The 24,193-nt window shown below is 41.2% G+C and overlaps 1 protein-coding gene across 1 annotated transcript in view; it reads left to right on the plus strand.

Moving 5' to 3' along the window:
* The first annotated feature begins 1,659 nt into the window (after positions 1 to 1,659).
* The window catches only part of LOC108413488, a 40,296-nt gene continuing 17,762 nt past the window's right edge, over positions 1,660 to 24,193 (plus strand). Inside the window, exons 1-7 of the mRNA XM_037531230.1 lie at positions 1,660 to 1,854; positions 4,376 to 4,669; positions 7,865 to 8,128; positions 10,349 to 10,612; positions 12,838 to 13,101; positions 15,310 to 15,573; positions 17,780 to 18,043. Coding sequence (XP_037387127.1) covers positions 1,800 to 1,854; positions 4,376 to 4,669; positions 7,865 to 8,128; positions 10,349 to 10,612; positions 12,838 to 13,101; positions 15,310 to 15,573; positions 17,780 to 18,043 — 1,669 coding nt within the window. The 5' untranslated portion in view covers positions 1,660 to 1,799. The remainder of the gene's footprint in view (positions 1,855 to 4,375; positions 4,670 to 7,864; positions 8,129 to 10,348; positions 10,613 to 12,837; positions 13,102 to 15,309; positions 15,574 to 17,779; positions 18,044 to 24,193) is intronic.

A 24,193-nucleotide genomic window follows, 5' to 3' on the forward strand; every position in this document is an offset into this window, starting at 1 on the left:
AGACATCAAAATAGACAAGTTTGTTATAAAGTTAAATTGACTTTCAGTACAAGGCTGAGAGTAATATTGTATGCAAAGCTAGCTGCAATGGTGGACTATGGACGGTGCCAAAGCAACAAAAATAATGGCCAAGGCAGAACTAAACACTAAGGGGGCTACAATTGTAATAACAGCATAAGTCACCTAACCACCAAAAAAAAATTAAAGGCCTCACAGAAACACAATGCTCTCCTCCCCTCACATGTTTCCTGATCAGCCTTTTTAAACACCTGCCCCATTCACTGAGCCATGATTCTGATTAGAGGATGAGGGAATAGCAGTAGACGTCTTATTGGAGGGCCGAACACGCCACCCACGGGTTGGGTTGCACCTGTCAATTAGTAAGGTAGACAGACAGGGGAAAAACAAAAAAAAACAAAGACCAAGAAGAAAACATGCATGTGAGCCAGCTTGGAAGCTATAATGCACATATTCAGTCACCAAGCTAATTTAGAACTAGCTAGAGAGCTTAGTTAGATTGTCTACATGCATTCTGTAAGAACTCAGAACCAGTCAGACAAATGCAGATCTTATTGAAATGACTGGATTTATTTATGTGAAACAGCGGGGAAGTCCAGAGGCAGGCGTGGGTCAAGACCAGAACCGTATATATGATCACCAGAGTGATCATGACACCAGGCAGACAAAAGTAGAAGGATAATACAGTACATAAAGTAATCAAAACAAGCAAAAAAGGTCAAAACCAGGCAAACAAAACCAAAGGGGCAAGGCAAAATTCAAGATCCATATATACAGGCAAAGAGTCAGGCACAAAAACAAGAAGAGGTGAATCAGGAAACCACTCAGCAAGTTCATAGAAGAAACAATACCTCGCAATGAGAGCTAGCTAAAGCTCTAGCTTAAGTACCATACTCGCTAGTCACCTGATCACCTAACACAGGTGCGGAGAGTCAGTAATCTGGTGATTGTGATCGGAACCAGGTGTGTGGCTGATCTTCACCAAATCTGTGATCACCCTGAGTCTCCTGGGAAATGGAGTCCGCTCTGGACTCCGAAGCTGTTAGAAAGTCAGAGGTCACTTGTTCTCCCAAAGTATCTTGGGAGATGGAGTTCACAACACTGAGAGGATCTGTCTGTGGCGTGACATTCATTTATGAGACAGCAGTATATGTCATCACAGGAGGCAGATTGCATCACACAGTAGATGTTCAGGTGGAATAAATGCAGGAAAAACACAGTTTCTGTTAACAATAAACCCCAATCAAAAATTATTCTGTGTTGTGGTGAGACTCTGCATCTTTGCTACAGTGCAGCATTTTCACTTCCATATACAGAACAGTGTGAGTACTAATGAAGAGGAGCCGGACTAACCACAGAAAAATGAACATCAGCATACTGGCACTGAAAAAAGCATGTCTGTCAAGCATGCAATAAACAAGATGATGATGCTTTACAGTTGAAATGATCAATACATCAAGAAATAAACTCTGAAATCTGTTGTTTCCAGTCCTAATGTGCTCAGGACTGTTAAATTAAAGAAGCTAAGGGCACCATCTTTGTATTTATGTCTTAATAACAACATAAACTGTATTAAATTGCATTTTTTAATGTCAAATATTTTGTCACTTTGTACTTAAAAGTTCTGCATTAACATCAGCACCTAAAAACTCTGAGGCAAAACACCCTCCTTCACTGTAAAGTGAAAATCAGCACATTAGAAAACCTCTCTGAAGGGGGGGAGTTGTCTATCAGAATATCATTCATCAGTGCAAAAGAGAAAGTGTGTCACTCTGTTTGCAATGGCGATGATGCTGCAGCTGATCTTTGTTCTCTGCACTCTGATCTCAATCACAGGTAAACAAGTCTCTGAACTCCATCACTATAGAGGATAAAATATATGAGAATGTATCACTTTTGAGACCCTCGGTTAAACAAAGAGTGTAAGTGGTTGTAGCAAGTGTGCATTTTCTGGTGACCTGAATAGAATTTGCGCTGAACAATATAATTTTTAAGTGTACAACATGTAGCTAGAAGTAAATTAAAAGGATGTTTAATCTTCCGCACTTTTACTTCACATAATGTATACAAAGGCAGCTGAAATGACTAATCTTTAACTATGCTTAGCTTTAACAGAGCAAACCTACAATCCAACTCCAAGATACATTTTACAAAGAAACTGAAGAGAGAGGGGGTAATTTCTTGGGCATAGAAGAGGAAGAAAGATTTTCAGATGTAGTCCTTTAACCAAACTTATTTATTTCATAACACAATTTCTTTTGACTCTCCAAGCTTGTTTGAACAGCAAACTAGACTATATACTATTTAATAATCATGCATGTGTTATTTGATGGTTTTGCTTACTGAGTTGTCCTCCTGCTCCATTTCTCACTCAGCCAGCTGAGTTTATAGCTGCATAAGCAGCTCCAGCTAAACTTTAAACTAGAACTATAAATATGTTCATATTTATATGCCATAAATATGACGTAATTAGCTTTACTGCACGTTATCACTTTGTAAAAACTGGACATACTTTTAATTGCAGTGAGAGGAAACATTCAGACACTTGTTTTTCCATTTATTTCCTCTTTAAATTTACACAATGTATTTTGACTTATCTTTTAAGTATGATCAAATAATGTATGTATTCATAAATAAAAAATATTTGTTGAAAAAGGAAATAGATAGGGACAATATTATTCATACACTATACTAAAAAATATACAATGCTGTGAAGAAGTATTTGCCCCTTTCCCACGTTTTTGCATATTTGTCACACCTGAATGTTTAAGATCAATAGACTGCTTTTAATATTAGACAAAGGTAACCCAAGTAAACAAAATATTTTTAAATAATGATTTTATTTAGTAATGGCCCCTTTTTAAAGTTGGCCCCTTTTTAAAGTAATGGGCCCTTAGCTACTAAATCAACCATTTAAATCAAATTCAACTGATTATGAGGGTTTAATTTCAACTAGCCACACCCATGCATGACTACTGCAAGATCTGTTGAAACCGAGCATCACTTAAATAGAACTTCTGGTAATGTGAAGCAGACTAGAAGGTCTCAAAAAGCAGCACACGATGTCATGTTGTAATCTACTAGTCTAGAAAGGGTTACAAAGCCACTGCTGAAGCGTTGGGACAAAACCACAGTGAGAACAATTATTGCACAAATGGAGAAAAACTGGGACAGTAGTGAACCTTCCCAGGAGTGGCAGGCCTGCTAAATTTTCACCAAGAGCGCATTGACAACTCATCCAGGCGTTCATAAAAAGACCGCAACAAACATCTAAGGAACTGCAGGCCTCACTTGCCACCGTTAAGGTCAAAGTACATTATTTCACAGTAAGGGCAAAACTGGGCAAAAATTGCATCCATGGGAGATCTGCAAAGAGCAAACCACTGCTGACCAAAAGAACACAAAGGCTCATCTCACATTTGCCAAAAAGATGATCATCTAAATGACCCCCAAGACCTTTGGGATAATATTGTGTGGACTGACAAAAGGTGGAGCTTTTTGGAAGACATCTGGCATAAAGCAAATACCACGTTCAATAATAAGAACATACCAACACTAAAACATGGTGGTGGTAGTGGGATGGTCTGTGGCTGCTTTGCTTTACTTGTTATAAATCATGGAACCATGAATTCTGCACTCTATCAGAAAAGTCCAGCTGTCAGTTCATGACCTAAAGCTCAAGCAAGGTTGGGTTATACAACAGGACAATGATCCATTGTCCACCTCTGAATGGCTCAAGCAAAACAAAGTTAAGGTTTTGGAGCAGCCAAAGTCAAAGTCCTGACTTGAGTCCTATAGGGATGCTATGGCAAGACCTTAAGCAGGCAGTTTATCCCCAAAAAAATATGCAATGAAGCCAAAATTAATCAGTTCTGCAAAGAACACTGGGCCAAAATTCCTCCACAGCAAAGCTAAAGATATGGCACAAGTTATCGCAAAAAGACTGTAGTTGTTACTGCCAAGAGGGTCACAAACAGTTAAGTTTAGAGGGTAATTCCTTTTTCACATGGGTGATGCAGGTTTTGAATAAATCTTTATCTTTAATGAATATACCATTTATTTAATGAATTTAACATATTGGAAAAATATATAACCTTTAAAAAGTGCCACAGATTTTGCACAGGCCACATTCCATGTTATATTTTTTCCTAATTTGGTAAGTTCAGCAAATAAACAGTAATTCTGCATTTCAATGTGCAGAAAAGAGTTCTCTGTAGAGGATGTGAAACTTATTTTCACTTAGAAAAATCAACAAAACATTTGGTCAAGGATGCACAAACTTTTGCATATGACTGCATATTAAATAAAGCAATTACAGTATAACAACATTCTTATATTTTCAATTGTTTCTCTACAGTGTCCAGTGATGTGTTCAGACTGGCTGGCAGTTCTGTTCAACTGGATGTACAGGATCCTGTACCAGACTTTGATGACTTATTCTGGGTGTTTAACAGAGAAAACAATGTTCTAAAATATAATAACAAAAACAATATTAAATACTATTCTGATTATAAAGGCAGAGTGGAGTTCAATGAGGAAACCTACAGTCTGACACTGAAGAACTTACAGAAGACTGATAGTGGAATGTATGAAGCAAAAGCGTCTGGTGATGTGGTCACAGATGTTGCTGAGTACAGACTCTCTGTGTTGGGTAAGTTTTACAGAAAATCAGTCAGTGAGAGGAACCATGAAGTCCTGACACAGCACTGCTGTTATTATAAGATGCTGGAATTTCTCTTTTCAATATTGCATAGTTTAAATAAAGAATTTTTCTAAAGGCTAAATATGCAGTGTACACTGAAGGTGTGAGCTACTTGACCACTCCAAAGTTGATTTTTTTTTTTAAACTGAAAAAGAATCACAAATCATCCATCCATCCATCTTCCAAGCTGCTTCTCCATCAGGGTCGCGGGGGAATCACATTCATGTTATGTTCAAATTCATTCGCTTCTCAGTCTCTGATCAATATAAATGAAATAAGCTGCAAAACTGGCATTTAGATTTTTTATTTATTTGAGTTTTTGCTGGGCAGATATTATGTGGTAACATATTTATTTGTAATTTATCATTTATCTTGTTACTGCCTACCATCCTTCAGCCTCATCGTTTTCTGCTTTTTTTTTTTTTATCTGAGCTTTTCTCATCCTCCCACTCACATATTTTACTTTAGTCATTTTTTCATCTGTTAAACTCGGTTTTAGTCACTTTCCTTTTGGAGTTTGAACCTTAAGGAGCAAAACCGAGTTACTGAAAGTAAGAGAGTGATCTCTACATATAAAGAATGTTGAAATAGTAATACAGATAAAATTAATAAAATAAATTATGTTGAAATAATCAAAAAGGCAGGGTCAAATGCTGAAAGAAATTTCAGCGAATCTGCTTGATGTTGTTGCTCTCCAGTGTACAACACATTCTTCATTCAATAGCCACGTTGGTCAGCTCTGTGGACTAATTTCACCCCTTAAAATGCCAGTCTTCTTATATAGTTACAAAGCTTAGATGGCAAACTACCTGGCAGATGTAATCTTAGATTATATTATATTAGATAGAAGTATGTATTAAAACGATGGGCCCACCAGACCTTAAACGGCTATGACCATTTATGGGTTTAAATTCTCTACCGGAGTTATGTTATTGGAGTTCATTTGTACATCCTCTCAAACAGCTACATTTCATAACTGAAATGTAAACTCAATTTACAGCAGGGTTGGGATAGCTACTAAAAATGAGTAGTTAGTGACTTTGTAGCTACTTTCCCAAATTTTGTAGCTAACTACAATTTAGCTACTTTTCCAGAAAGTAGTGGCTACTTTTTTACTACTTTCAAAGCGTGACTGTCAGAATGTTTGTGAATCTCCACTTGACGCACCAAACAAGCCCAACTGATAGCGTGAACAGGACACTGCATTTAAATCCTTTGCCAGAAAGCAACAAACAATTGAAAAGCTGCAAATATACAAAAAGATCACCAGAGAGTGTAACCACCAATCAAACTTACACACCCAAAGGTGTTTTCAACTGTTGAAGTAAAACTTCTCCAATTTAAACATCTCAGCAAGATACACAGACCACACATAACATTATGACCTCCTCGTTTTAAGATAGTCCTTTATTACATTTACATTTACAGCATTTAGCAGACGCTCTTATCCAGAGCGACTTACAAGAAGTGCTTTGTCTATCTAGAGAAAGTATCTTTACTAGTTACCAATAGGTTAGAGAGTTCTGAGCTCAGATACTGCTAGAAACAAAAAGTCACTGTAGATACAGAGAGAAAAAGGAACAGAGTTTAACACAGAAGTGTGCCATTCAATGCAATACAATAAAATACAATACAATAAACTACAAAACAGTGCAATACAATAAGTGCAGCTTATAATTATATTTTATAATTATATTTTATTTATAATTATATTATTAGTCTCACAGTGAGGAAATTCTCAAATTTTGACACTCATTGCCCATTTTATCAGCTCCACTTACTGTATAGGTGCACTTTGTAGTTTCACAATTACAGACTGTAGTCCATCTGTTTCTCTGTATATTTTGTTAGCCCCTTTAACCCTGTTCTTGAGTGGTCAGGACCCCCCATGGACCCTCACAGAGCAGGTACTATTTGGGCGGTGGATCACTCTCAGTACTGCAGTAACACCGATGTGGTGGTGGTGTGTAAGTGTGTGTTGCACTGGTCTGAGTGGATCAGACACAGCAGTGCTGCTGGAGTTTTTAAACACCTCAGTGTCACTGAAGGACTGAGAATAGTCCAGCAACCAAAAACATCCAGCCAACAGCATCCTGTGGGCACTGATGAAGGACTAGAGGATGACCAACACAAACTGTGCAGCAGCAGAGCAGCTATCATCTACAATGTGAACTGACAACGCAGGTGCATCTAATAGAGTGGACAGTGAGTGGGCACAGCAGTGCTGCTGGAACTTTAAACACTGCCCCTTTTGGTGCTGAGCGAACGCTCTACTGCTACATCACCACAACCGTGGTGAAGACCATGGAAATGAGCGCTCTTATATGGGATTACCCAAACAAGAATTTGTAAATCCACCTGTGTTTGTCAGGTGGGAAAAAGAAGGAAGGACGCCAGGGAAAGCTGGCTCTCTCAGAAGTCGAGAGAAAGTGAACTAACTGAAAAACAGAAAAATGACTTTCCCAACAGAAGCAGAACCAAAACTGAACAGAAAGAAGTTGTTTTTTTTTTTTTGTGAGAGCAGAGAACAAAACCTCAAGAGGAGGCTGTAGAAGCTCAAAACTTTCAGCCCTCTTACTAAAATTTCCAGCCATTTCTGTTGGCCCACAATGAGACAAAGACACAGCAATGGATGCTTTCTTCTCTGCGCTTATAAAGCCCTCTGCCCAGGTGTAGAACGTTAGGCTGGATTGGACCTGATAGATGTGCGTCATCTCCCTCTGGCGGCTGGGTGCGCCGCAGCTCTGGAGCCAGCCTTTACAAAAATGCTACATTAAACATAAAACTTACTAATTTTCTTTTCAATGTTAATGAAACCAGGAATACCAATGTCGACAACGCACCTATTGCTATTATATCTGATATCTAAAATGGCAAGTGAAGCCACACGTATTCACTACACTTCAAATCATTACTGGGAACCAAGTCAGTTTAATATCTTCTGACTTCTTTGGTTGGCTGTAGATTTTTAAATGTTAATATTCAAGAAATCAAAGGTTAGTTTTGATCCTCAATGAACATTGAAAATTCTAATTTTACCAATGCTACTGTCTAATGTCTAATGATCTCTGATCTGTGATGAGTGATTTATCACTGACTGGCTGTCAGCATTACAGTGATGTGTCTGTACATCTTCTACCTCAGATCCAGTGGAGGCTCCAGTCCTGACTCACCAGCTGGGCACAGACACCTCTAACATCACTCTCACCTGTAGAGGTCATGACCTCTCTATCAACTCTAGCTGTGAACAAGAAACCTGTGAGGAGAAGGAAGTGACATCACCTGGAGGCGTCTCCCTTTCCCTGTTTGTCAATGGCAGCACCATCATCTGTAACCATAGCAGCCCAGTCAGCTGGAAGAAAGATGTTTTGGAGATGAGAGAACTGAAACGACTCTGTGCTGATGAAGGTGAAGAGATACACACAGACACAAGCACTGCCTCAAAAACCATCCGTGTTACACACCCAGTTAAATGAAGCAACATCATCTACGTAATGCAGGTTTAACATAATGAAAAAATGCAGTATATCTATTCACTGAAACAGTCATGGGTCTTAAGGAAACAACAAAAGCTCTAATAACAGGTGCAGAAACACAGTGGTGAGTATTTAGTTCTATTTAACTCTTCCAATTGAAAAAGTCAACTATATGACGGATTAGAAGGTAACGTAGAACTGGTGCATGTTAAGAAAATAAATCATGTTGATATTAATTTAATTGACCCAGAAAATGTAAAAAATTTATTTAAAAAATTAGTGCTGAAAGAATGAAAGAAGGTCTGCTCTTCACTGGATGCCTTTAGCAAAATGGACAATTCCAAATTAGAAAAAATCCTGGAACACATTTTTGTTTTATTTTATTTTTTTATTTTTTTGTGAGAGCAGAGAAGGAAACCTCAAGAGGAGGCTGGATAAACTCAAAACTCTCTGCCCTCTTACCAAAATTACCAGCCACTTCTAGTGGCTCACAATGAGACAAAGACACAGCAATGCGTGCTTTCTTCTCTGCGCTTATAAATGGGAGTTTGACAACCCAGTCTACATGTGTTTTGTGGACTTGGAGAAGGCTTATGACTATGTTCCTCAAGAGATCTTGTGGGAGGTCCTCCGAGGGTATGGGGTTACTACTCCGGGGCTACTACTCCGGGCCATCCAATCTCTGTACTCCCGGAGTGAGAGCTGTGTTTGTATATTCGGCATTAAGTCAGACTCTTTCAGTGTTAGCGTTGGACTCCGCCAGGGTTGTGCCCTGTCTCCTGACTCCTGTTCGTAATATTCATGGACAGAGTGTCAGGGTGTAGCCAGGGTCAGGAGGGCATTATGTGTGGAGGCCGGAGGGTGGCGTCTCTGCTATTTGCAGATGATGTTGTTCTTTTGGCTGAATCACATGGATGTCTCCAGCGCTCACTAGAGCGGTTTGCAGTTGAGTGTGAAGCAGTTGGTCTGTGGGTCATCACCTCCAAGTCTGAGTTCATGGTCTTAGCCTGGAAAAAAATGGCATGCCCACTCCAGGTAAGGGAAAAGGACCAGACCTAGGTGGAGGAGTTTAAGTATCTTGGGATCTTGTTCATGAGTGATAGGAAGAGGGATCGTGAGATCGGCTGCAGGCTGGGACAGGCAGCAGCAGTAATGCGGTCACTGTACCGGACTTTAGTGGTGAAGACTGTGTTTAACAGTCGATCTACATCCTGACCCTCACCTATGGTCAGAACATAAGAACAAGATCACGAATACAAGCAGGAGGAATGAGCTTTCTTCGCAGAGTGGTGGGCTACACTCTGTTTGATACGGTGAGGAGCTCGGTCATCCAAGAGGAGCTGAGTAGGGCCGCTACTACTCCGCATTGAGTGGAGCCAGCTGAGGTGGTTCAGGCATCTGATCCTGATGCCCCCTGGATGCCTCCCGGTGGGGGTGTACCAGGCACGGCCTACCGGAACAAGACCCCGGGGTCGTCCTAGGACCTGCTGGAGGGACTATATCTCTAAGTTGTCCTGGGAGTGGTTTGGGGTCCCTGGAAATGAGCTGGAGGAAGTTGTGGAGGACAGGGTCATCTGGGATGCTCTGCTCTCTCAACTGCTACCACGACCCTATCTGGACTAGTGGTTAACGATGATGATGATGATAATGATGATGACAATGATGAATTAAATAAACTCAGGTGATGGCCTGATTAAAAGGGAGATTCCATTGATTTTTCAACATTCCTGCATAATTCAATAATATACAAAATCATTATGTGGTTTAATGTGACATTGTTGATGGTAGAGAAACTTACTCACTTTCTTTGTAGTGGTGGTGACAGGAAACAGGGATCACTACGTCTAAAACACAAAAACAGTCATTTTATTTACCAAACAAAATGACCAGTGAGCCTTTGTCTCACAAGGTTTTTTTGTATGTAATGCTGAAAAAATATTAGTCAATGTGAAAAAAATAAGTTTTACACTTTTTTTTCTACTCATTTGTCTCTAAGGTCTAATATCAACACGATCGCCAATGTCCAGTTGGATCTCAACAAATAAAGATACTGACCAGTTCTAAAAAAAACTTTTACTGATCTGTGATGAGTGATTTATCACTGACTGGCTGTCAGCATTACAGTGATGTGTCTGTACATCTTCTACCTCAGATCCAGTAGAGGCTCCAGTCCTGACTCACCAGCTAAGCAGAGATACCTGTAACATCACTCTCACCTGTAGACGTCATGACCTCTCTCTCAACTCCAGCTGTGAACAAGAAACCTGTGAGGAGAAAGAAGTGACATTTCCTGGAGGCGTCACCCTTTCCCTGTTTGTCAATGGCAGCACCATCATCTGTAACAATAGTAACACAGTCAGCTGGAAGACGGATGTTTTGGAGATGAGAGAACTTAAACGACTCTGTGCTGATGAAGGTAAAGAGATACATACAGACACAAGCACTGCCTCCAAAACCATCCGTGTTACACACCCAATTAAATGAAGCAACATCATCTACGTACTGCATGTTTAACATAATGAAAAAATGCAGTATATCTATTCACTGAAACAGTCATGGGTCTTAAGGAAACAACAAAAGCTCTAATAACAGGTGCAGAAACACAGTGGTGGGTATTTAGTTCTATTTAACTCTTCCAATTGAGGAAGTCAACTATATGACGGATTAGAAGGTAACGTAGAACTGGTGCATGTTAAGAAAATAAATCATGTTGATATTAATTTAATTGACCCAGAAAATGTAAAAAATTTATTTAAAAAATTAGTGCTGAAAGAATGAAAGAAGGTCTGCTCTTCACTGGATGCCTTTTGCAAAATGGACAATTCCAAATTAGAAAAAATCCTGTAACACATTTTTGTTTTATTTTATTTTTTTATTTTTTTGTGAGAGCAGAGAAGGAAACCTCAAGAGGAGGCTGGATAAACTCAAAACTCTCTGCCCTCTTACCAAAATTACCAGCCACTTCTAGTGGCTCACAATGAGACAAAGACACAGCAATGCGTGCTTTCTTCTCTGCGCTTATGAATGGGAGTTTGACAACCCAGTCTACATGTGTTTTGTGGACTTGGAGAAGGCTTATGACTATGTTCCTCAAGATATCTTGTGGGAGGTCCTCCGGGAGTATGGGGTTACTACTCCGGGGCTACTTCTCCGGGCCATCCAATCTCTGTACTCCCGGAGTGAGAGCTGTGTTTATATATTCGGCATTAAGTCAGACTCTTTCAGTGTTAGCGTTGGACTCCTCTAGGGTTGTGCCCTGTCTCCTGACTCCTGTTCGTGATATTCATGGACAGAGTGTCAGGGTGTAGCCAGGGTCAGGAGGGCATTATGTGTGGAGGCCGGAGGGTGGCGTCTCTGCTATTTGCAGATGATGTTGTTCTTTTGGCTGAATCACATGGATGCCTCCAGTGCTCACTGGAGCGGTTTGCAGTTGAGTGTGAAGCGGTTGGTCTGTGGGTCATCACCTCCAAGTCTGAGTTCATGGTCTTAGCCTGGAAAAGGATGGCATGCCCACTCCAGGTAAGGGGAAAGGACCAGACCTAGGTGGAGGAGTTCAAGTATCTTGGGATCTTGTTCATGAGTGATAGGAAGAGGGATCGTGAGATCTGCCGCAGGCTGGGACAGGCAGCAGCAGTAATGCGGTCACTGTACCACACTGTAGTGGTGAACACATTGTTTAACAGTCAATCTACCTCCCGACCCTCACGTATGGTCATGAGCTGTGGGTAATAACCGAAAAAATGAGATTGCGAATACAAGTGGCAGAAATGAGCTTTCTTCACAGGGTGGTCGCCACTCTATTCGATAGGGTGAGGAGCTCGGTCATCCAGGAGGAGCACAGAGTAGGGCCATTACTACTCCGCATTGAGAGGAGCCAGCTGAGGTGGTTCAGATATCTGATCTGGATGCCCCCTGGATGCCTCCCGGTGGGGGTGTACCAGGCATGGCCTACCGGGACAAGACCACGGGTCGTCCTAGGACCCGCTGGAGGGATTATATCTCTTAGTTGGCCTGGGAGTGGTTTGGGGTCCCTGGAAATGAGCTGGAGGAAGTTGCAGGGGACAGGGTCATCTGGGATGCTCTGCTCTCTCAACTGCTACCACGACCCTACCTGGACTAGTGGTTAACGATGATGATGATGATGACGATGATGATGAATTAAATAAACTCAGGTGATGGCCTGATTAAAAGGGAGATTCCATTGATTTTTTTCAACATTCCTGCATAATTCAATAATATACAAAATCATTATGTGGTTTAATGTGACATTGTTGATTGTAGAGAAACTTACTTTCTTTGTAGTGGTGGTGACAGGAAACAGGGATCACTACGTCTAAAACACAAAAACAGTCATTTTATTTACCAAACAAAATGACCAGTGAGCCTTTTTCTCAAATGTTTTTTTTGTATGTAATGCTGAAAAAATATTAGTCAATGTGAAAAAAATAAGTTTTACACTTTTTTTTCTACTCATTTGTCTCTAAGGTCTAATATCAACACCATTGCCAATGTCCAGTTGGATCTCAACAAATAAAGATACTGACCAGTTCTAAAAAAAACTTTTACTGATCTGTGATGAGTGATTTATCACTGACTGGCTGTCAGCATTACAGTGATGTGTCTGTACATCTTCTACCTCAGATCCAGTAGAGGCTCCAGTCCTGACTCACCAGCTAAGCAGAGATACCTGTAACATCACTCTCACCTGTAGACGTCATGACCTCTCTCTCAACTCCAGCTGTGAACAAGAAACCTGTGAGGAGAAAGAAGTGACATTTCCTGGAGGCGTCACCCTTTCCCTGTTTGTCAATGGCAGCACCATCATCTGTAACCATAGTAACACAGTCAGCTGGAAGACGGATGTTTTGGAGATGAGAGAACTTAAACGACTCTGTGCTGATGAAGGTAAAGAGATACATACAGACACAAGCACTGCCTCCAAAACCATCCGTGTTACACACCCAATTAAATGAAGCAACATCATCTACGTACTGCATGTTTAACATAATGAAAAAATGCAGTATATCTATTCACTGAAACAGTCATGGGTCTTAAGGAAACAACAAAAGCTCTAATAACAGGTGCAGAAACACAGTGGTGGGTATTTAGTTCTATTTAACTCTTCCAATTGAGGAAGTCAACTATATGACGGATTAGAAGGTAACGTAGAACTGGTGCATGTTAAGAAAATAAATCATGTTGATATTGATTTAATTGACCCAGAAAATGTAAAAAATTTATTTAAAAAATTAGTGCTGAAAGAATGAAAGAAGGTCTGCTCTTCACTGGATGCCTTTTGCAAAATGGACAATTCCAAATTAGAAAAAATCCTGGAACACATTTTTGTTTTATTTTATTTTTTTATTTTTTGTGAGAGCAGAGAAGGAAACCTCAAGAGGAGGCTGGATAAACTCAAAACTCTCTGCCCTCTTACCAAAATTACCAGCCACTTCTAGTGGCTCACAATGAGACAAAGACACAGCAATGCGTGCTTTCTTCTCTGCGCTTATAAATGGGAGTTTGACAACCCAGTCTACATGTGTTTTGTGGACTTGGAGAAGGCTTATGACTATGTTCCTCAAGATATCTTGTGGGAGGTCCTGCGGGAGTATGGGGTTACTACTCCGGGCCATCCAATCTCTGTACTCCCTGACTGAGAGCTGTGTTTGTATATTCGGCATTAAGTCAGACTCTTTCAGTGTTAGCGTTGGACTCCGCCAGGGTTGTGCCCTGTCTCCTGACTCCTGTTCGTGATATTCATGGACAGAGTGTCAGGGTGTAGCCAGGGTCAGGAGGGCATTATGTGTGGAGGCCGGAGGGTGACGTCTCTACTATTTGCAGATGATGTTGTTCTTTTGGCTGAATCACATGGATGTCTCCAGCGCTCACTAGAGCGGTTTGCAGTTGAGTGTGAAGCAGTTGGTCTGTGGGTCATCACCTCCAAGTCTGAGTTCATGTTCTTAGCCTGGAAAAGAATGGCATGCCCACTCCAGGTAAGGGGAAAGGACCAGACCTAGGTGGAGGAGTTTAAGTATCTTAGGATCTTGTTCATGAGTGATGAGAAGAGGGATCGTGAGATCGGCTGCAGGCTGGGACAGGCAGCAGCAGTAATGCGGTCACTGTACCGGACTGTAGTGGTGAAGACTGTGTTTAACAGTCGATCTACATCCCGACCCTCACCTATGGTCAGAACATAAGAACAAGATCACGAATACAAGCAGGAGGAATGAGCTTTCTTCGCAGAGTGGTGGGCTACACTCTGTTCGATACGGTGAGGATCTCGGTCATCCAAGAGGAGCTGAGTAGGGCCGCTACTACTCCGCATTGTGTGGAGCCAGCTGAGGTGGTTCAGGCATCTGATCCTGATGCCCCCTGGATGCCTCCCGGTGGGGGTGTACCAGGCACGGCCTACCGGGACAAGACCCCGGGGTTGTCCTAGGACCTGCTGGAGGGGCTATATCTCTAAGTTGTCCTGGGAGTGGTTTGGGGTCCCTGGAAATGAGCTGGAGGAAGTTGCGGAGGACAGGGTCATCTGGGATGCTCTGCTCTCTCAACTGCTACCACGACCCTATCTGGACTAGTGGTTAATGATGATGATGATGATGATAATGATGATGACGATGATGAATTAAATAAACTCAGGTGATGGGCTGATTAAAAGGGAGATTCCATTGATTTTTTCAACATTCCTGCATAATTCAATAATATACAAAATCATTATGTGGTTTAATGTGACATTGTTGATTGTAGAGAAACTTACTCACTTTCTTTGTAGTGGTGGTGACAGGAAACAGGGATCACTACATCTAAAACACAAAAACAGTCATTTTATTTACCAAACAAAATGACCAGTGAGCCTTTGTCTCACAAGGTTTTTTGTATGTAATGCTGAAAAAATATTAGTCAATGTGAAAAAAATAAGTTTTACACTTTTTTTTCTACTCATTTGTCTCTAAGGTCTAATATCAACACCATTGCCAATGTCCAGTTGGATCTCAACAAATAAAGATACTGACCAGTTCTAAAAAAAACTTTTACTGATCTGTGATGAGTGATTTATCACTGACTGGCTGTCAGCATTACAGTGATGTGTCTGTACATCTTCTACCTCAGATCCAGTAGAGGCTCCAGTCCTGACTCACCAGCTAAGCAGAGATACCTGTAACATCACTCTCACCTGTAGACGTCATGACCTCTCTCTCAACTCCAGCTGTGAACAAGAAACCTGTGAGGAGAAAGAAGTGACATTTCCTGGAGGCGTCACCCTTTCCCTGTTTGTCAATGGCAGCACCATCATCTGTAACCATAGTAACACAGTCAGCTGGAAGACGGATGTTTTGGAGATGAGAGAACTTAAACGACTCTGTGCTGATGAAGGTAAAGAGATACATACAGACACAAGCACTGCCTCCAAAACCATCCGTGTTACACACCCAATTAAATGAAGCAACATCATCTACGTACTGCATGTTTAACATAATGAAAAAATGCAGTATATCTATTCACTGAAACAGTCATGGGTCTTAAGGAAACAACAAAAGCTCTAATAACAGGTGCAGAAACACAGTGGTGGGTATTTAGTTCTATTTAACTCTTCCAATTGAGGAAGTCAACTATATGACGGATTAGAAGGTAACGTAGAACTGGTGCATGTTAAGAAAATAAATCATGTTGATATTGATTTAATTGACCCAGAAAATGTAAAAGATTTATTTAAAAAATTAGTGCTGAAAGAATGAAAGAAGGTCTGCTCTTCACTGGATGCCTTTTGCAAAATGGACAATTCCAAATTAGAAAAAATCCTGGAACACATTTTTGTTTTATTTTATTTTTTTATTTTTTTGTGAGAGCAGAGAAGGAAACCTCAAGAGGAGGCTGGATAAACTCAAAACTCTCTGCCCTCTTACCAAAATTACCAGCCACTTCTAGTGGCTCACAATGAGACAAAGACACAGCAATGCGTGCTTTCTTCTCTGCGCTTATAAATGGGAGTTTGACAACCCAGTCTACATGTGTTTTGTGGACTTGGAGAAGGCTTATGACTATGTTCCTCAAGATATCTTGTGGGAGGTCCTGCGGGAGTATGGGGTTACTACTCCGGGCCATCCAATCTCTGTACTCCCTGACTGAGAGCTGTGTTTGTATATTCGGCATTAAGTCAGACTCTTTCAGTGTTAGCGTTGGACTCCGCCAGGGTTGTGCCCTGTCTCCTGACTCCTGTTCGTGATATTCATGGACAGAGTGTCAGGGTGTAGCCAGGGTCAGGAGGGCATTATGTGTGGAGGCCGGAGGGTGACGTCTCTACTATTTGCAGATGATGTTGTTCTTTTGGCTGAATCACATGGATGTCTCCAGCGCTCACTAGAGCGGTTTGCAGTTGAGTGTGAAGCAGTTGGTCTGTGGGTCATCACCTCCAAGTCTGAGTTCATGGTCTTAGCCTGGAAAAGAATGGCATGCGCACTCCAGGTAAGGGGAAAGGACCAGACCTAGGTGGAGGAGTTTAAGTATCTTAGGATCTTGTTCATGAGTGATGAGAAGAGGGATTGTGAGATCGGCTGCAGGCTGGGACAGGCAGCAGCAGTAATGCGGTCACTGTACCGGACTGTAGTGGTGAAGACTGTGTTTAACAGTCGATCTACATCCCGACCCTCACCTATGGTCAGAACATAAGAACAAGATCACGAATACAAGCAGGAGGAATGAGCTTTCTTCGCAGAGTGGTGGGCTACACTCTGTTCGATACGGTGAGGATCTCGGTCATCCAAGAGGAGCTGAGTAGGGCCGCTACTACTCCGCATTGAGTGGAGCCAGCTGAGGTGGTTCAGGCATCTGATCCTGATGCCCCCTGGATGCCTCCCGGTGGGGGTGTACCAGGCACGGCCTACCGGGACAAGACCCCGGGGTTGTCCTAGGACCTGCTGGAGGGGCTATATCTCTAAGTTGTCCTGGGAGTGGTTTGGGGTCCCTGGAAATGAGCTGGAGGAAGTTGCGGAGGACAGGGTCATCTGGGATGCTCTGCTCTCTCAACTGCTACCACGACCCTATCTGGACTAGTGGTTAATGATGATGATGATGATAATGATGATGACGATGATGAATTAAATAAACTCAGGTGATGGGCTGATTAAAAGGGAGATTCCATTGATTTTTTCAACATTCCTGCATAATTCAATAATATACAAAATCATTATGTGGTTTAATGTGACATTGTTGATTGTAGAGAAACTTACTCACTTTCTTTGTAGTGGTGGTGACAGGAAACAGGGATCACTACATCTAAAACACAAAAACAGTCATTTTATTTACCAAACAAAATGACCAGTGAGCCTTTGTCTCACAAGGTTTTTTGTATGTAATGCTGAAAAAATATTAGTCAATGTGAAAAAAATAAGTTTTACACTTTTTTTTCTACTCATTTGTCTCTAAGGTCTAATATCAACACCATTGCCAATGTCCAGTTGGATCTCAACAAATAAAGATACTGACCAGTTCTAAAAAAAACTTTTACTGATCTGTGATGAGTGATTTATCACTGACTGGCTGTCAGCATTACAGTGATGTGTCTGTACATCTTCTACCTCAGATCCAGTAGAGGCTCCAGTCCTGACTCACCAGCTAAGCAGAGATACCTGTAACATCACTCTCACCTGTAGACATCATGACCTCTCTCTCAACTCCAGCTGTGAACAAGAAACCTGTGAGGAGAAAGAAGTGACATTTCCTGGAGGCGTCACCCTTTCCCTGTTTGTCAATGGCAGCACCATCATCTGTAACCATAGTAACACAGTCAGCTGGAAGACGGATGTTTTGGAGATGAGAGAACTTAAACGACTCTGTGCTGATGAAGGTAAAGAGATACATACAGACACAAGCACTGCCTCCAAAACCATCCGTGCTACACACCCAATTACATGAAGCAACACGATCTGCCAACTGTAGGTTTAACATAATGAAAAAATGCAGTTACTGCAGTAACTGTATCACTGACTCAGTCATGGGTCTTAAGGAAACAACAAAAGGTCTAATAACAGGTGCAGAAACACAATAGTGAGTATTTACTGTGTATTTATTAAAGCTGTCTGTCAGTTTTTCTCACCTTCCAGTATAATCAGTGTTATTTAGTTCTGTTTAACTGTTCCAATTGAGGATAATGTCAACTAGCAGTTGAAGTTCACCAGAATGTAAACTGGAACAGTATTTTGATATGACGGGTTTCTTTTTTGAGGATTATAACTTCGTAACTTGGAAGCTACAATGCTAGCATTATTAGCATGAATGCTAGCAGCTAGAAAACAAGTGTTCTTTTAGCTCATATTTTACACTTTAAAAGTTTAAATCATGAATCTGCTCTGTGTTGTGGAGAGACTCAGCATCTTCCTCCTGATGAAATTTCAGTGCAGACAGTGTGGCATTTTCACTGATCTCCATCTTTAGTAACAGATGAGGAGGAGATTAACGAGCCATTGTCAGAATTTCACTATCTGACCACCAGATGTCTCCCTCTGAGTACTAGCCTTGTTCCCAGAATGAAGCCACCTTAAATACTCCTCCCATTCAGCCAGTCTGTGTGAAGTATTGTCAGTTCCTTTGAGTCTGACTACTGAGTGTGTGTTTGTCTTGCTGGTATTTTGAACCTCTGCCTGGCCTTTTGGACTGATTTCTCTGTTACAACTTTTTTTGCTTGGCCATTTTGACCATGAGTTTTGGACTGGCCTGTTGTTAATAATTTGCACATGCATCCTTCACAAGTTTCTGAGTCTGATTCGTCACAGCCATTTACACTAGGGGTCAGTTTTCCATTCAAATAAAAGTGGCACTGCATGCTCTCCACTAGTGCTGCTGTTAATATGCCTGTATATTTATACCTGTGGGTGGCACAGTGGCGTGGTGGGTAGCGCTGTTGCCTCATAGCAAGAAGGGCCTGGGTTCGATCCCTTGGCCTGGTGACTGGGGTCCTCTCTGTGTGGAGTTTGCATGTTCTCCCCGTGTCTGCGTGGGTTTCTTCCGGGTTCTCCGGTTTCCTCCCACAGTCCAAAGACATGCAGTCAGGCCAACTGGACATGTTACATTGCCCCTAGGTGTGTGTCTGTCTTCCCTGCGATGGACTGGCGACCTGTCCAGGGTGTATCCTGCCTTCCGCCCAATGACTGCTGGGATAGGCTCCAGCAGCCCCCCCACCCCTGGATTTACACCTGTGTGCAAAAGTTTGGCCACTCCAAAGTGTACATTTTGAAAAGTGAAATTAGTAAACTGTCACTGGGGTGGTACCCTCAAGGGCACATGTCAATACATTTGGTCAGGGAAGATAATTTATTAAAATGATATTTTCTAAGATGTCTTGACTCCACACACCCCATCTTGTCTCCAGACTGGGGGAAAAAACTGCATAAGACTGTATGTTAATCTTGTGATTTTTAAAAGATTTTACTTTAAACAGGACAAACATGATATTTGAACTGAATAGAATAGAGAATAAACTGAAGATTGAAACACGTTAGTTATTTCCTTTCTATCTTTTCATCATATCTAATTCAACAGTGGGCTTGTTGTGTGTGTTTCAGGTTCAGTGTCTCCCTCTGCTGGTGCATCTGGGTGTTTGCTGAAGATTGTGCTGTATTCCATCAGTCTGACCCTTATGCTGTCTGCAGTCATCACTGTCCACATCAGAGAAAGACTGACCAAATAATTTTAAAGTCATGGATGGTCGTACATTGTTTATTATAGTTACATAATACTTCATTGTATAATCTCTGATTATAATCTACTCTACTGTATAGCTGAACCTAATACCTAATAGGCTGTTCTCTCATACTAGTACATCACTTTTTTGCAAGCTGTAGCTGTAAAGACGTCTAGCATCACTGTTGTACCTTCTCAGAAGTCAACTCACTGAATGCACTACAGGGAGGTTCACTCATTTAAATGGCTTATCTGGACAATGCTGTAAAAAAATTAAATGCCACTTTGAGGCAGTTTTGAGCCAGATTCTACAGAAATGTTCACTTACTAAGAAGCCTTCACCTCACTCAAAGCCTATTTTAACACCAACAAAAAAGACAGCTCTGAGGCATCACTGACCAAACAGGCTTCACAAGAAGAGCAGAAGAGCAGGTGTATCTTTAGTGATGTTTGTTTGTTGGTTAACGTAAGCATGAACACTATTTACTCTATTTAAATACATCTAATAAAATATTTACTTACACAAGATACAGTATTCTACAGGGAGATTCACTCGAAAGAGGCCCCGAATATTCTGTAATAACTCTTGCTCGGATGAAGCAATCTGAACAAAACAAATATAATGTGGTCCTTAGTCTATGGAGCTCCAAACAAGCCGGGATGCTCCTTCGTCGGCGTGACGAGGTGGACACCGGACAGCCGTTGTGACGTTTAACCTCCGTTTGCGTCTTCTGGGTGCATAACCCCGTACCCCTTCATGTGTCTGGTAGATCACTTCTAACATCACATATAATGCAGTTGATTTTATGGACGTCAAGGTATTTAGCATATTTTTTTGGTTCTTTATCCTAATGGGAGTTACAACAGAATATTCGGGGTCTCTTTCGAGTGAATCTCCCTGTAGAATACTGTATCTTGTGTAAGTAAATATTTTATTAGATGTATATAAATAGAGTTGTAAATAGGGTTCATGCTTACGTTAACCAACAAACAAACGTGGGCTGGAGGTTAGGGATCCAGCCTCGTGACTGGAAGGTCGCCGGTTCGATCCCCAGAGCCGACAGCACATGACTGAGGTGTCCTTGAGCAAGACACCTAACCCCCAACTGCTCCCCGGGTGCCGCGGATTGGGCTGCCCACCGCTCCGGGCAGGTGTGCTCACTGCCCCTAGTGTGTATGTGGTATTTCACTTCACGGATGGGTTAAATGCGGAGGTGAGATTTCCCCGATGTGGGACTAATAAGGGTCTCTTAATCTTAATCTCTTCTTGTGAAGCCTGTTTGGTCAGTGATGCCTCAGAGCTGTCTTTTTTGTTGGTGTTAAAATAGTCTTTGAGTGAGGTGAAGGCTTCTTAGTAAGTGAACATTTCTGCAGTGTCTGGCTCAAAACTGCATCAAACTGGCATTTAATTTTTTTACAGCAAGGTCCAGATAAGCCATTTAAATTTTTGCCAGAATACTGCATAATACAACATGTCAAAATCAAAGTGCAGAGCAGACAGAGACACTAAACACACAGGAAAACCAACAGGAACTTCTAAACATAAAAACTTCATGTCTATCAGGCACTCAGTAAAAACATATGAAGACACGATGATCCTTTACAGTTCAACTATATAGTTAATTACTCAATAAAGGTGATTATTTCTCTGATAATAAACTCTGATTATAAACTCTGAAAAGCTGAAAAAGCAGTGTGGCATTTTCACTTCCATTTACAGAAAAGCGTGAGAAGCTGAGAGGAACTCTAACCACAGGAAAACCACCACGAGCAGACTGGCACTGAAAAAAGCATGTCAATGTTAGGCACGCAATAAAACATAACAGACACAATGATGCTTCACAGTTCTATGAATTACAACCCCAATTCCAATGAAGTTGGGACGTTGTGTAAAACATAAATAAAAACAGAATACAATGATTTGCAAATCATTTTCAACCTATATTCAACTGAATACACTACAAAGGCAAAATATTTAATGTTCAAACGGATAAACTTTGTTGTTTTTTGCAAATATTCACTCATTTTGAATTTGATGCCTGCAACACGTTCCAAAGACGTTTTTGGAAATCATGGACGTCGTGTCCTCCGGGCCAAAGAGGAAAAGGACTGTCTGGATTGTTATCAGCGCAAAGGTCAAAAGCCAGCATCTCTGATGGTATGGGGGTGTGTTAGTGCCCATGGCATGGGTAACTTGCACATCTGTGAAGGCACCATTAATGCTGAAAGGTACATACAGGTTTTGGAGCAACATATGCTGCCATCCAAGCAACGACTTTTTCAGGGACGTCCTGCTTATTTCAGCAAGACAATGCCAAGCCACATTCTGCACGTGTTACAACAGCGTGGCTTCATAGTAAAAGAGTGCGGGTACTAAACTGGCCTGCCTGCAGTCCAGACCTGTCTCCCATTGAAAATGTGTGGCGCATTATGAAGTGCAAAATACGACAACGGAGACCCCGGACTGTTGAGCAACTGAAGTTGTACATCAAGCAAGAATAGGAAAGAATTCCACCTACAAAGCTTCAACAATTACTGTCCTCAGTTCCCAAACGCTTATTGAGTGTTGTTAAAAGGAAAGGTGATGTAATACAGTGGTGAACAGGCCCCTGTCCCAACTTCTTTGGAACGTGTTTCAGGCATCAAATTCAAATTAATTCCACTTCCACTGTCACTTTACACTGTCACTGTTCTACATTGATGTCAGCACATTAGAGCTCTCTGAGGCAGTGAGGGGGTCTTTCAGAACTTCCTCCTTCATTGTTATAGAGGAAGCGTCTCAGGGTCTCTGTAATGGTGATGATGCAACAGCTAATCTTTGCTCTCTCCACTCTGATCTCAATCATGGGTAAGCAATTCTCTGAACTCCATCACTATAGACGTTAAAATGTATGATAATGTTCCATTTCTTAGTATTTCTGTCAAATAAGGAGTGTGATTACAGCACCTGTGCATTTTCTGGTCAGCTCAATATAATTGGTGCATTTGAAGGGTAAAACCCATTTTAAGACTTGTAGATCTCTCTTAGTGTCATTGCTGAGCCGAATGAGCAAATTAAATGTTTTCCTTCACAATGTCAAAATTCATAATCTACACAAAGACAGCTGACCTGACCAAACTGTATACTCTCAATCTAGATCTTAGGGGCTAAAAATAAAAGCCTATGATTAGCTTTAACTGTGGGAATGTTCAGTCCAACTCTAAAACACATTTTACAAAGTTTTATCAGAAGAAACTGAAGGGAGAGAGACAAATTTATACGGTACAGAATGAAGAATAAGAGAATTTCAGATGTGATCTTTCACCCAAACCTAAATTCTCATATTCCCATTTCTTTTCACCTTGTAAGATTGTATGAACAGCAAAATATGTCAAACTAGACTACATACTGTTGAATACAGTAGTGAACCATGACACTTAAACCTCGGTGCTCTGTCTGAAAAAACAGCCTAGTTTACTGTGTCCCCTCCTAAAGTTCTGCAAAGTTAAGAAACATAAATGAAAATGATAGTTCAGCCTTAGAAATGCAACGAGCACATAGCACAGACAGCGTTAGCACCTAAACAAAACAGCTAATTTGTTGGGCAAAATGCTAATCCTTCTTCCAAACAATCTTCAGAAAATGTATGACAGTCACTGCCTCCTGCCACTCAACCAACGACATTTCATACAAGCTTTCACATCATGACAGTGTGCACACAGCCAAGCAGCCATGAGACGCAGACACATCAGTGTCAGAAAGTTTTCCCAAATAAACCCCTCACATTACACAAGCAGTGTCAGCGATGGCAGAATAAAATCAGCAGCCAGAGCGGCCTGTATGATTTTAAATAACTTATCCTTTGATCAGAACATTAGTTTGAATGAAGAATAAGTGATAAGTGATACTTTTTTGATCCCACAACCGGGACATAATTCAGCAATGGAAAAAAATCAATCCTCCTGTCCGTTTGAATGAAGTTGTTGATGGCAAGGTTGTGCAACTGATCCTTTGCTTTTAAGTTAATCAACAGTTGCTTCTTGAACATTCTGATGGTGATGGGCTGACTTGGATAAACTTCCTAACACCCAAAATCCATTTCTGTCCCAAGACCCCCTCTCCATGCCAAACAAGCAAGCAGTCCCAGCAGTAGAGCTTTCACTCCTTAGTCGATCCTGTCATCCACGGGTATCACAGTCTACTCACTGGAGTTGAAATTACTTTCAAAAGCTTTTTTAGGCCAAAGTAAGCTTTAGTGTAGGTCGTCTTTTGCTGATTAACTCCAACTTTTCATTAAGAGATAATCTAGAAAACGGTATCGATAATAAACTCGCAGCA

The sequence above is a fragment of the Pygocentrus nattereri genome, chromosome 19 (genome assembly GCF_015220715.1).
Source record: "Pygocentrus nattereri isolate fPygNat1 chromosome 19, fPygNat1.pri, whole genome shotgun sequence".
NCBI lineage: Eukaryota > Metazoa > Chordata > Actinopteri > Characiformes > Serrasalmidae > Pygocentrus > Pygocentrus nattereri.